This window comes from Stenella coeruleoalba (genome assembly GCF_951394435.1).
Source record: "Stenella coeruleoalba genome assembly, chromosome: 2".
Classification (NCBI taxonomy): Eukaryota; Metazoa; Chordata; class Mammalia; order Artiodactyla; family Delphinidae; genus Stenella; species Stenella coeruleoalba.
Genome location: NC_137147.1, coordinates 85864638 through 85879413, shown reverse-complemented (window position 1 = coordinate 85879413; position 14776 = coordinate 85864638). Strand labels below are relative to the sequence as shown.

The 14776-nt window shown below is 37.8% G+C and overlaps 1 protein-coding gene across 6 annotated transcripts in view; it reads right to left on the bottom strand.

The window, feature by feature from the left end:
- Positions 1-115: 115 nt before the first annotated feature.
- TMEM62 (transmembrane protein 62) overlaps positions 116-14776 on the bottom strand; it is a 33649-nt gene continuing 18988 nt past the window's right edge. For all 6 annotated transcript variants that reach the window (XM_079913734.1, XM_079913731.1, XM_079913733.1 and 3 more), the window contains 5 exons: positions 11433-11546; positions 8704-8788; positions 5394-5498; positions 3239-3357; positions 116-922 (listed from right to left, as the gene is read on the bottom strand). In XM_079913734.1, coding sequence (XP_079769860.1) covers positions 596-922; positions 3239-3357; positions 5394-5498; positions 8704-8788; positions 11433-11546 — 750 coding nt within the window. In that variant the 3' untranslated portion in view covers positions 116-595. The remainder of the gene's footprint in view (positions 923-3238; positions 3358-5393; positions 5499-8703; positions 8789-11432; positions 11547-14776) is intronic.

The window sequence follows — 14776 nt, the reverse complement described above, 5'->3', positions numbered from 1 at the left end:
CGCGCTCCAATGCGCGGCTACACCTCCTCTCGCCCCGCCCTGCCCCGCCACGGCGACACAGGCAAGTCCCAGACCGAATTATGATCATTCATTTATTGATATTTAATTACTCGAAAACACCCCCGACTGAGGAAGCAGACAGCCCATAACCCTGCTGGAAAAGAGGACTCAGAACTAATCAAGGGTAGTCAGGGTCAGGCTCAAGTTTGCACTGGTTCCCTGCCCCTAAAGTGGCGCCCTTATAGGCTGCTGAGTTCCAGACACTGTGCTAGGTACTTTACATGAGGTAACGTAAAAAACACACTGGGTGGGCCGCAGATACTCCCATACCCACCAGCCCCTGGCCTGTGGATCTCCTAGATTAGGGCTTTCTCTTCACAAAAGTAAATCAACCCTTTGCCTTGTTGGGGAAGGAAGGAATCATGGCATTATTTAGAGAATTTTCTGCAGTCCATTCTGCAGGAATCAGTAGTGGGTAATCCCCTCAACTCCCAGGCGTCCAAGGAACGTCCAAGGCTTGCCCACCAATATTGGCCTTCCGTCTGCTGCTGGGGCAGAGGCCTGGGCAACACAGGTGGATGATGAGACATGGCCTTCAGGAGCTCAGGTGGCTTTTTAACTGCACTATGAAGGTTCCAAGCTCGGCAGAGTTCAGTGTCCACACACAACGAATGAGAACAGGCGTCACCAGTGTCAACCAGGTCCGCAGAGGGGAGAATAATAAAGCTAGAGTACCATATGTCATATGAAGAAAGTAGCAGGAATAAATCTGCCAGATGTACAGTAGTAACATAAGTAGGTGAACAGGTACAATTTTCAAGTATTTTCCTTGATGGAGATGAGACTTGAAGCTGTGACCAAAGCACCGCTGTAGCAAGCTCCAACACAGGTAAACCATCAAGGGGATGTTAAAAAACACCAGCTGGAAAGAGCGAACAGGACCATTAGCTTATTAGCAAGCCCTGGAAGGGTCAGGTCTCACTAACATATTATTGGTGGCTCTTAAAAATATGTTGCTTTCCCTCTTGGGGGTTAACTGATTCTTTATGCTTCAATCACACTTGCTTATAACACTCACAATAGTTGACTTGTAGTTAGTTGTTTATTTTCCTGTATCCTTTTGTTCATCTTAAAGGCAAGTGTCATTTCATTTATGTTGAAGCCCTCAAATAATGTTTAAGGTAGAAATGAACTGAATATGTGGGTGTACAGACACACACACATATGTACTGGACTCTGTTTTTTGTTTTTTATTTTTGGCAGAGTGGGGGGGACTTGGGTATCAGTATTTTTTCTTCTCCCTGCATTTTTATGTGAAGTGGCATAATGAATACTGGAATACAAATTAGAAGATTTAAGTAATAATCCAAGTTTAACTACTATATGAGTCACTCATTCACCAAATAATTATTGAACACCCATTATGTGGCAGATACTGTGCAAGGCTCTAGACAAGGGATACACACATGGGTGACCAAGTTGGAAAAGATGCATCATAGAGCTTACATTCTAGTAGAGAGAAGAGAAACCAAAAAGAAAAAAAAAAAAAGGAGGGGGAAGATAATTACAGATTGTGATGAATTCAATGAAGAAAATAACTGGGTCACAGGAGGTAACTGGGAGATGGGCCCTCTGAGGCCTGAAGCACAGAAATGAGTCAGTGGAAGGAAGTGCATTCCAGGCAGAAGAAACAAATGAAAAGCCCAGAGGTGGGAGAGGTTAGCTGGAACATGGTAAGCCAGGTGGAAACTGGGGCAGTCAGCATGACCCAGACACGTCACTGATTTGCTTAAAGGGTTTTAAGCTGAGAAGTGAGTGAGCTGATTAAGATTTTAAAAGGACCACAGTGCATGCTCTGTGGCAAACTGACAATAGGGAGGCAAGAGCAGCAGTGGGAAAACAGTTAGGGGGTTACTGCAGCAGCCCAGGCAAGAAATAATTATTATTTAGACAAGGGTGGTGGTAACAGTAATAGTGGTGGATTCAGCACATGTATTGGGGGTAGATCAAATACAGTACTACTTGCTGATGAACTAGATATAAAGTATAAAGGAAGGAGAAAAACTGAAGATACACCCTGGAGAAGATACATCCTGGATAATTTATTGAAATTGGAAAGAACTGGGGGAGGAACAGGTTCAGGGATAGAAATTAAAGGTCCTGTTAGAGGTATATTAAGTTGAGATTCCTGTTAGATATCTAAGGAAGATGCAAAATGGTGGTTGGAGGCACCTGAGGTGCAGAGAAGAGGTCTAGGTCAGAGATATTATAGATTTAGGGGCCATGGGCCTAGATGATACATAAAATCCATTCTTAGTGTACTATTTATTAAAATATGACTATAAGCCCACCTTTTGGTAAGGGTCAGGTTTTACTTGGAATAAGAGTGCTCCTGAGAGACAGCCTCCATCTACATAATAGAAAACTGAACTAGACCCAGATCTAGTCACATATAAAATGCTGCTAAACAGAGAATATTCTGGTCTGTGGTCAGTGTTCACTAGGCAAAGATCTTCCCTACTTGTCTGTCTCTAATCCTGCTGATCATGTTTTACTGCCCTCTTATGAGGCTGTGAACTCATTTCAAACAATGTTTTTGGATCTCTTATACAACTCTAGATCATCACCTCAGATTTTGATTCATTAGCCCCATCAGATGAGTACAAGAGAAAAATTGTTAGGTAAATAGTTTTCAAACCCATTTACAGAAATTTGCTATAGGTCTGGGTTTTTTATTGGTGTTTGTTCTAAAGGAATGTCAATCCAAATGTAAACCTAACATATCAGTGTTTCATAAACAAGTGTATTGCTAGGACATCACTAGAAAGCTACCACTGGGTAACTGACCCACTTTTCTTGTGTGTCTATTTTTCTTTTCCTCCCTCTGAAACAATTTCCTTCTTCATTATCATAACCAATTTTGTTTTACCCAGAAGTCTCATTTATTCTACCGTAAGTCTCTTCTTTCACTGTTTATCGATGAAAAAGCACAGTGAAACAAACAACAAAAACAAAAAGCTCTTTCACCTCTTATAAAACTTCCTGCCAAAAATGTATTTTAGATGTTTACAAGAGTGGTGGAACAAAGAGCTTAGGAAGCACTCTAAAAGCAAACAAAACACCAGATACTAAAGACTGCCCTGCCAGTAAATTTGGGATTTGGGATTTAATTCATAACTATTATGCAATTAGCCCAACAAGGCCAAGATGTTCTTAAATTGCGTTTCTGACTTCTTACCTGGAGAATTCCAACTATAAACGTTACACTGCCTTGTAGGAAATGTCCGTCAACAAAGATCCCAAAGGAAAAGCAGCAACCCAATTTGCCTTTAGTGATTTCACCAACAAACCATGGTCCTGAAAGAGGCAATGAACAAGAAAGGAAGTTAAAGAACTATGACTGATTACATACATCATGACATGCATTTACAGAAATAATGAAAAAATATGAGACTAGTCATCTATAAGCATTTATTTGTATAGCTTTTCTTCTTTGCTAATCTCTGTGTTGCACTCAATATCCTAGCTAACCAATTATTTGCTCCTTTGCTCCATATTTCTCTAGATTATAAAATTGCCTGAGTACGTGCTATACCTGGAATAGATTCCAGAAACAGATAGGAGTACGTTCACAAATTTTAGAAGTTTCTATTACAGTAGTAACCTCAATATAAAGCATTAACATTTCCTTTAAGAAGCAAAAAGGTACTCCATAGATACCACAGTTAATTTTCCAGATAACTGAGATTTACTCCTTTACGCAATAAGACTTCAGCCACTTTAATCATTCTAAAACACTTCTTTCTTATAAATATTAATGAATGTATTTTAACCTTTTCTGGCTGACCCACAGTCATTACTTTGTACATCAACTACATACTCAGGGTTAACATGTACAAAGTTTAACTCACTTCTTTATTTTAATTTTTCATCTGCAATGCCAGAATGACTTTTCTCTACCCCGTATTATTTACTGCCCCTTCTCAATGTTCAGGCTTCTAGAACTACTATATTGTCAAGAGTGATTCAGGGACAGTCGGATTTCCCTTCTCAAAATGTAATACCATCATTTGCTGGTAAGGGTAGATTTCAACTGGGACTTCCCTGGTGGTCCAGTGGTTAAGACTCCACGCTCCCAATGCAGGGGACCCGGGTTCAATCCCTGGTCAGGGAACTAGATCCTGCATGCCACAACTAAAAGATCCCACATGCCACAACGAAGATCCCACGTGCTGCAACTAAGACCCGGTGCAGCCAAATAAATAAATGAATAAATATTAAAAAAAAAAAAAGAGTAGAGTTCAACTTTAAAAAGTCATAGGTAATTTTCTCAGATATATATTATATATACTCCATTAGATACACATTAGTTTTAAAAAGTGTTTCCCCTTTAAGTTTCAACCTTTAAAAATGAAACAACTTCTCCCCTTCTAATGTTTTCCTTTACAGCCGGGAACCAAATCACCTGCTTTGCCTCCTAGTGGAAGACTAGTGTGTAAAACAGCTTCAACCTATCTTCTAACAAGAAAACCAACCTCAAAAGGGGAATCTGGCATAGCTTGTTATACAGAATTGTAAAGGGTCGTATTATTTCTTTAACTACTTTCTGTTCTCTGGTGGGAGTTACTAATGAGGAAAGAAAAGTCCAAAGATGGACTAAAAGTAGAAAACATAGACTAAGCAACAAATAGTCTAATCTACTCCTAAATGACTCTTAGTAAGGAACATTAGTAAAAAGCTTTAAAAAGAGACTCACAGTGCTTTCTGCTTCCATAAGTGACTAAGTGATTTTGTCAGTATTGGGTATAATAATTAACATAAGAGAAGAGCTCAAATGCCTGAACTCACTGCTCATCTCAGTTTCTCTCTTTTTTGAGCTGAGTTTTTAGGAGTCACACGGTAGTAAATAGTCACTCAACTACACACTAGGCATTGTGCTTAATGCTGGGCATAGAGGGGAACAAGATAGACAGGACATCAATGGATATTCTAATGAGGGGAGAGATGATATATACAGAAGATAATCATAAATTCTGATAAAGTAATGAAAGAAATAAAAAGTATGGTGAAATAGAGGATAAAGCTTTAAGGTGGTCAAAGAAGGCTGCTCTGAGGAGATGGCATTGAAGCTGAACTTCTATCTTCTATTAGGTTTCTACACAAATACTAATTGTCATGGTCCTCTCAGCACCCTTAAGTTAACTTGGTGTTGACTAAATGTCCTTTAAGTTAGGAAAGAACTTTATTTCCCAAGATCATGTCACAGGAAGTGACTTATGAAAGAGTGGTGTGCCGGTCATTATGCTCTCAAGAACCTAAATGGCTACTGTTAAAATTCTCAGTATATTCTTCGGCAGAATTCTCCACAATCTCAGGTTTCCTAATTGACTTACCCAGCACTGTATAGAGTGTCAGCAACAACATAGAATAGTAGAAGATGCTTATTTTGCTCAAGACATGAAGGGAAAATGAGGTCAAATTTACAAATCCTGGAGGTCCTAAACAGAATAAATTTGAAAAATCCAGTGAACACCTGCAAAGTTCAAGTTTTTTATAACATTTTCTAGAAGACTTCCATGGGCATCTACTACATTTTCAGCAAATCATTTGTTATATGGATGACACCACTTTAAATTCAGAAGTTGGCAGGAATTCTGATAAACCAACTCACTTAGAATTACAGAGGGTAGAAAGGCAAAGCAATGGTGTAGTTGTGACACACACACACAAACACACATATACTCTGTGCTCAAAGGATGATCAAATCCCTGTTTTCCATGAGATTTAGTATCCAAATGTACAAACTTCCAAAAGTTGCATCAAAATATATCAAAGGCCACCACAATGTTCATTGCAGCACCATTCACAATAGCCAAGACATAGAAGCAACCTAAACATCCACTGACAGAGGAATGGATAAAGATGTGGTACATATATAATGGAATATTACTCAGCCATAAAAAAGAACGAAATAATACCGTTTGCAGCAACATGGATGGACCTAGAGATTATCATACTAAGTGAAGTAATTCAGACAGAAAAAGACAAATATCATATGATATCACTCATATGTGCAATCTAATTTTTAAAAAATGATACAAATGAACTTATTTACAAAACAGAAACAGACTTACAGATATTGAAAACAAATTTATGGTTACCAAAGGGGAAACGTGGGGGTGAGGGATAAATCAGGAGCTTGGGATTAACATACACACACTACTATATATAAGATAGATAACCAACAAGGGCCTACTGTATAGCACAGGGAACTCTACTCAATATTCTGTAAAACCTATATGAGAAAAGAATCTGAGAAAGAATGAATATACATATATGTATAACTGAATCACTTTGCTGTACACCTGAAACTAACACAATATTGTAAATCAACTATACTCCAATAAAATTTTCTAAAAACTATATATATATAGTACTATATATACTATATATATCAAAGGCATATCAAACAAATATCAAAATTTAATCTTGGGCTTCCCTGGTGGCGCAGTGGTTGAGAGTCCGCCTGCCGATGCAGGGGACACAGGTTCGTGCCCCAGTCCAGGAAGATCCCACATGCCGCAGAGCGGCTGCGCCCGTGAGCCATGACCGCTGAGCCTGCGCGTCCGGAGCCTGGGCTCCGCAACGGGAGAGGCCACAACAGTGAGAGGCCCGCGTACCGCAAAAAAAAAAAAAAAAAAAAAAAAAAAAAATTTAATCTTAACTATGAGTATCTGTCCAAATATTCCTTTCCCATATATGATACAGCTCTTAACTCACAGCTATCCTCTTACTCCAACTGAAAGGGATCCACAAAACTCCAAATTAGCATCTCTTAAAGGGAATTCCCTGGTGGTCCAGTGGTTAGGACTCTCTGCACTATCACTGACGAGGGCCCAGGTTCATTCCCTGGTCAGAAAACTAAGATCCCACAAGCTGTGTGGTGCGGCAAACACACACACACAATACAATGCCAGAAAGCCCAAGCATAAGGGCTTCATTCTGCAGCCACAGACTAAAGCATCACAGTTCCTCAACCCCAGCCAGCCATTTCACTCATCTGCAGCCGATCATACACTGGTTAGCATAAGACTATGATGGCAAGCTCAGTACACACTGAGCAATGCTAGAGGTGTACTATTTAAAGGTTTAAAGGACTGGCTCCAGTGAAAGACAGCCTGATGTAAGTTAAATAGCACGTCTTCCCTAATAGGCCAGCATATTCATTTTATACTCATAAAACTGTTCAGCCTGACAGTTAATTTCAGACAAAGCCTGATAACGCATGGCCTTTCTCACTTTGTGTGTTTCATACTTGCTACTCATTCATCTCTCAGCTTCTTTCTTGTTCTAGTCTGGTACTTCTCAAAGTATTAATCTACATATCCACCTATAGTAATTATTATTTATTATAAATACATCATTCTTTAGCCTTAGAGGCAGCTATGCTTTAAACTTTAAGCAATGATTCTCTACTTTGGCTACACATTAGAATAACCTGAGGGAACTTTTAGTAAATACTTATGCCCAGGTCTCACCCTCCAGAGATTCTGACTTAATTGGCCTGGGGAAGAGGGGAGCTGGGACAGCAACCCAGCTGATTCTAGGCAGCAGGACTGAAAATAATGCTTTAGACAGAGCCGTGCTTCTCAGCCCTGACTGCACATTGGAATCATCTGGGGTGCTTTAAAAAATACTGATGCTTAGGTCCTACCCCCAGAGATTCTATGTAAACATTGAGGGTGTTGTGTAGACACTGAGATGTTAAAAAGTTCCCCAGGAGATTCTAAGGTGTAGTCAAAGTTGATAAGTGTTGTTTAAAGAAAAAGAAAAAAACTAACCTGGGGTCAGTCTCTTATTAGCTATGAGAAATTGGACAGCCTACATAACCCCTGCAGTCCTTAGTCTTCTAATCTTTAAAATGGGGACAATAATACCTACCTCACAGGATTGTTGTAAGGATTAAGTGAGATAATGTAGGTAAAAATATGTTGTAAATTTTAAACAACTATACAAAAATACTGGTATTCCCACATGAAGCTGAGCCCTCCCTCAAATCTTTATTTATTTATACTGTGGGCAAGAAAATATATATGTGCAATAATGCTTCTTGAACTTTTTCATAGAATTTAAAAATATATATAAGCAGACAAACATTCAGTAGGATATGTATACTACCTATTCAGTTCATCATTTTACTGTTTAACCTTTACTACAGTACTCACTTCCCCCACAATCACTTCCTGATCCCAGGGACTTCATCCAAGCCAAGAAGGGATAATGAACATTTAATCCAACAAGTATTTATTGTCTGTAATGCACAAACTGGGTGCCGTGGAAAAGAGAAAAGAAGTAGAAAACAAGAGCTCCTATATTGAGGAAATTACAGTCTGATTGAAGAGAAAATGTATATACATTTGAAGTGGTAATGTAAAACAAGGTCATTGGCTAGTTAAATACAGAATTAATCCTCAGGAAGGACTGTTGGGATTCAGAGAAGCAAGCGCTCATTATGACCTAGAATGGCTGGAGAAAATGGTATGGAAAAGAGGGTTTGAGGTGAGCATGGTAGCTTGAAGGATGCACCTCACAGAGCTCAGGCAAAGATAATTTGCATTGATATTTATCACTTGGTAATAGTGAGGACATTATGGGATACACTAAAGTAAAGTCTTCTAAGATTAAGGAACCATGGTGACTAACCTTTATGCTCTGGATATGCTCGATAACGAAAAGCAATGAGAATGATGAGCTGGATCAGCACAATCATCACAAAAAGGACCCGGGCCTGCAGAGAAATAGATATTCACATGACATACATACATGGATACAGCTTCAGTTTTTTTAAATGGCCTAATTAACAAAAATGGAAATGACATCATTAGCAGAAATGACTATATGAGAAAAATATACAGTCAAAGAGAATTGAACATCTGACCCACCAAAAAAGATAATTGTAAGTTGCCTCAGCATTATTCTTTCAAGATTTGGATATGATACCTGGACCAATGTTGAAACTAAGTGATTTCATACAGTTATATAAAGTGATCAAATTAAAATAGTCTACTTTCACTGTACTAGGATAAGTATAATTTGTACTGTTTTATTTAAAGTTGTATAGGAGTGAAAAAAACACAACAGTACACAGTACACTGCAGGCTGAGTGAACAGAGACTGCATTTCCTTATGCTTTCTCTATCAAGAAGTCACTCACTTGGAGATTAATTCACAGTAAAGAGACATTTTATCTAGGTTCTTGTTTCTCAAAGTATGGGTCCCAGATCATCATTGGAATCACCTTCAGCCTGTTGGGAATGCAGAATCTCAGGCCCCATCTCAGCCCTACTAATCAGAATCTGCCTCTTATTAACATTCCCAGGTGATTCATAAGTACACCAAAGTTTCCAAAGCCTGATCTAGGTGACCATTAAAAATTCCCAAAAGAGGGCTTCCCTGGTCGTGCAGTGGTTGAGAGTCCGCCTGCCGATGCAGGGGACACGGGTTCGTGCCCCGGTCTGGGAAGATCCCACATGCCGCGGAGCGGCTGGGCCCGTGAGCCATGGCCGCTGAGCCTGCGCGTCCGGAGCCTGTGCTCCGCAACGGGAGAGGCCACAACAGTGAGAGGCCCACGTATCGCAAAAAAAAAAAAAAAAAAAAAAAATCCCAAAAGGAAAATAAATGACACAAAAAGATTTGTAAAAATGAGATGCAAATGCCCATTAGTCATATTTTTTAAAAGTTCAATCACACAAGTAATAAAAGTAAATTAAAATAATAAGGAATTCATTTTAAGTATGTGAGGATATATACTAAGGTATCTCTGGAAGATGAAATTAAAGGGGGTTTAAATTTTCTTCTGAACATTGTAGCGTATTTTATGTCAATGCCCAGGACAGGGAGATCTGAGGAAAATAAAGTGTAAATTGCCAGAGCTTCTCTGAAAGACAGTTTGACAGTGTATATTAAAGAAAAAATCCCATTTATTCATTCAAGAAATATTTATTTGAGGGCCTACTTGTGTTAGGCATATCAAAAAGACAAAGATCTCTGCCCTCATGGGGCTTATATTTTAATGAGAGGGGACAGACCAAAAACAATGAATATAATAAATAATTTAAAATTTTGGGTAATTATATAATAAATGAAGTATATAGAATAATGTGTCCACTATTTGATCCAACAATTCATTTCCAGAAATTTCCAAAAAAACTAATATGTATGACTCACAGACTTAGAAAACAAACCAGGGGCAAAGGGTGGGGGGAAGGGATAGTTAGAGAGTTTGCGATTGACATGTACACACTGCTATATTTAAAATGGATAACCAGGGACTTCCCTGGTGGCGCAGTGGTTAAGACTCCACGCTCCCAATGCAGGGGGCCAGGGTTCAATCCCTGGTCAGGGAACTAGATCCCACATGCAATGCTGCAACTAAGAGTTCACATGCCACAACTAAGGAGCCGACGAGCCACAACTAAGGAGGCCACCTGCTGCAACTAAGACCCAGTGCAACCAAATAAATAAATTAAATAAATATTAAAAGAAATAAAATAAAATGGATAACCAAAAAGGACCTCTACTATATAGCACAGGGAACTCTGCTCAATATTATGTAACAACCTAAATGGGAAAAGAATTTGAAAAAGGATAGATACATGCATATGTATAACTGAATCACTTTGCTGTATACTTGAAACTATCACAACATTGTCAACTATACTCCAATATAAAATAAAAAGTTTAAGAAAAAAAACTAGTATGTGCAAAAACTTAGTTATAAGCAGTATTTTTATAGTAGAGGGAAAAATTGGAAACAAATGTCCAACAAAAGGGAAATAGTAAAATAAATTAAGACGTATCTATGATAATATAATGCAGCCAATAAGCATCATTTATAAAATAAATGTGATGTGAGAAAACAGTCAAATTCCTCAGTAGAAAAAATCAGACAGAAAAAAGAGAATGAAAAGTATATTACCATTTTATATTAAAAACTCATATCTTAATGTAAATAAGAGAAAAATAAATAGAGAGTATCATAATGAGAAATACAATGGCTATAATGGCTAGTGTGATAAAAGAATGATGTGGGGCTGATTGTACTTTATTTCTAAATTTTCCAAGTTTTCTATATTAAGCATGTATTATTTATGTAGGAAGAAATATTATTTTTGAAAGATCCCAATCCAATTTAGCACAGTCCCTATAATTCCCTTAGTTATCCTTGTTTTATGGCACTAGGTAGAACTAGGTCCCAAAACAGGTACTATATGTCCATGCCTCCACTTCAAAATCACTGTATTCTTCTAGACAAGCAACTAAACTTTTAATTTTATAAGGTTCCACTTTCTCATCACATGATTATTATATTATTTATGACTTTGGACCTACCAAATTAAAAACACACATAACACTTAGTTGAATTTACTCACCACAGTACAATGGTCAGTAAGGAGAATAAATGATGCCAGAGGATCAAACCTGAGGTGAATGTCCTCTCGAGCAGAAAATATGTGGTGAACACTTTTACTTCTTCCAGCAGAGTCCTAGTTATAAGCACAGCAGAGAAGCAACCCTCATGTACAAATACGTACAATGTTCCAAGATTAAGTTTCCAATAACTTGTCAGTTATCTCAGAATAAGCAATATTTTTTTCATTTACTTTTGATTCTTCCTATAAGCACTTTAAATAAAACTTCTTTTAAACCCTGTAATTCTAGATTTGAACTGGAAATATCAGCATGTATTACAATGTATTCTCTCTTTTAAAAAACAGAAATCTGTATTTCCCTCTGTTTACTGAAAAGCCCTAAAAATAATAATGAACTCAACAACAATGAGCTAGCTGGGCTAGTGCCCAGATTTTGGTCTCAAAATAAAACTTATCACTACAAGAAACCAGTGCTCTTTAGAGAAATAGGTGATTCCAGTTCTTGAGTAAGAAATGCAAAAGAACTTGAAACATCTTCTACCAGAAAGCAAGAAAACTAACAAGGACTACAGGGATTGTATCAAAGGACTTAGTGGCCAACTTGGACAGGCTCCCACTAGTCAAACAATTGAGCATCAAAAAGAATAAATGCAATGGATTGAAACGTACCAAATATATATATTTTTTAACTATGAATTAATAATGATACTAGAAGACTCATTTAGTTACCTTTGGCAGAAGCTAGAGAAGTAACTCATTACTTTGAAAACTGGTTTAGAACAGGAAAGGTGGAGGAAGAATGAAGACTTATCTTGCCTTTCCTGTATGAACTCTATATCTCGGTACCAAATAGATGAGGCAAATTTTTTCTTTGTGGGACTATTCTAATTAATACTCCTATAATTAGGAGTGTAATTTGAATATCACCATTTTATAACTCTGATGAAATAATGGATCTAGACTGAGATTATCAGTAAGTGCTAATCCCTCAGTGAAAAGCTGGTTGAGTACTGAAAAGCTGAATGGAGGATAAGCCTGCAGTGTGCTGGTACTGGCTTGACTGACCCACAAGGGCCAACTGCTACATATTCAGGAATTTTGCAGACCAGCTGATGTGTCAGTAGCTTAAAACCAGCTACAGGAGAAATATTTATACTATGGAAATTGGTATAAATCAGGGAGACGCTACAAATCAGGGTCCTCCCTTCAAACCTGCCCCAAGCTGGTTGTTAAATATTTACCAGCATACCACTGGGTAGGGTCAACAATATCTGCATACATTGATCAATCTTAACATTATTAAAAGAGAGACAACCAGATACTATAGGCTTCTGATAAAAGCATAAAACACCAAATGAAGTATTCCTGCCAAAAAACAGACTCAGATCTGATCTAACCTCAAATCTAACTACAGTAATAGAAACTAGATGGGGTAGAGGAACATGCTATATGATAACACATGGATATAAACAGCAAAAATCCAGAATACAGAAACAGTACAGGATAAAAGATCCAGTTTCCAAAGCAAAACAAATTGAGAGGGGGAAAAAAAAGGAGGGTGGAGAGGGAACCTATAGGTTAAACGACACTGAAGAGACAATCACCTAAATGCAATATTTGAGCCTTGTTTGGATTCTTATTTGAACCAACCAAACGCAATTATATGTGACAAAATAAGAAAACTGAACACTAGCTGGATAGTTTGATATTAAGGAATTACTGTTAATTTTTCAGGTGTGATATGGTACTATGGTGACTTTTTTTTAAAATAGCTCTTATCTTTTAGAGATATATACTGTCATATTTACACAGATGAAATGACATCGTGGTACAGGGAGGAGAGAAGTGGATGGAGTACAGATGAAACAAGACTGGTCAAAAGTTGATAATCTTTGAAGTTGGGTGAAGGATACATGGAGATTTATTATAGTATTATCTCTTTCATATATTTTAAAAATTCCTCATCATAAAAAGTTTTAAAATAGCAAAAAGAACTTGTACTGGTGTTTATCAAACTTTTATTGCTCAAATGTTCTAACTCTGAATGACAAGTTCTTAGGGTTTTTTTTTAAGTTCTTGTTTTAAAGCAGAGATTTTCTTTAATTTTGAGATATAGAGATTTCTAGAGTTTGCTCTTTAAATTGGCAAAGGAGGCACAATAATCTTAAATTCTGGTTCTCAAACTTTAATGCACATCAGAATCACCTGGAGGGACTGTCAAAACAGATGGCTGGGTTCCATCTCCAGAGTTTCTGATACATAGGTGTGGGATGGGATTTCTAACAAGTTCCTAGGTGATGCTGACGCTACTACTTCAGAAACCACACTGAGAACTGATCTAAAGGTCCAGTTGGTACTAGGGTGCCCGGAACTTTACAGATAGTCAATAAATACAGTGAATAGGTAAAATATAAGATAATAAATCGATGTCTTCTCCCATGAATTTTTCTTTCAGACTTATCTATGGTATACTGTATTTAAAAGGACAGAACTTTCTCACTGATGAATGAGGGGACAGGTTCCCTGTTTAATATTCAGTAGACTAATTTTTTTTTTTTCAGTAGACTAATTTTTTAAAGTTATACTCATAGACATAAAACAGATCAGTGGTTGCCTGGAAATGAGGGTGGAGGGAAGGCAGTTGCAAAGGGACATAAGAAAACTTTTGAGGGTGATAGATCATATTGATTGTAGAAATGGTCTTAAGGATGTATAAGAAAGTCAAAACACACAAAATTGTACTCTTTAAATATATGGAGTTTTTTAATATAAATTCTACCTCAATAACATAAGAAATGTTAAACATATAAAAAGTATATGTGATTTCACATTTTTACTAAGGATTCAACTAAGCAGGCAGAAAGGTTCAAGAAATGTGAGCTATGGTTTCTTCCTCATAAAACTACAGAAGCTGAGGTTCGGAAGCAATCCAAAGATTTGGAAGTTCCCCATTCCAACAGTGAGCAGGTCTCCTATGGTTGCTCCTACTTCTTCCCCATGACTGTAAAGATAGGGAACAATTTATTCTATGTGCACTTGTATCTTCAAGTCTTTTTTTTTTTTTTTTTTTGCAGTATGCGGGCCTCTCACTGCGCCACCAGGGAAGCCCTTCAAGTCTTTTTAAAATGAGCCAACTTCTAATATGAAAGACATTAAGGAGTTCATCCCCAGGAGTCCCTCCTTCCACTTTCTACCCATGAGTGTCTTCTTCCTCCTAAGCAGAACACTTCAAAGATGGGTGGTACTGGGCTTCCCTGGTGGTGCAGTGGTTGAAAGTCCACCTGCCAATGCAGGGAACATGGGTTCGTGCCCGGGTCCGGGAAGATCCCACATGCCGCGGAACA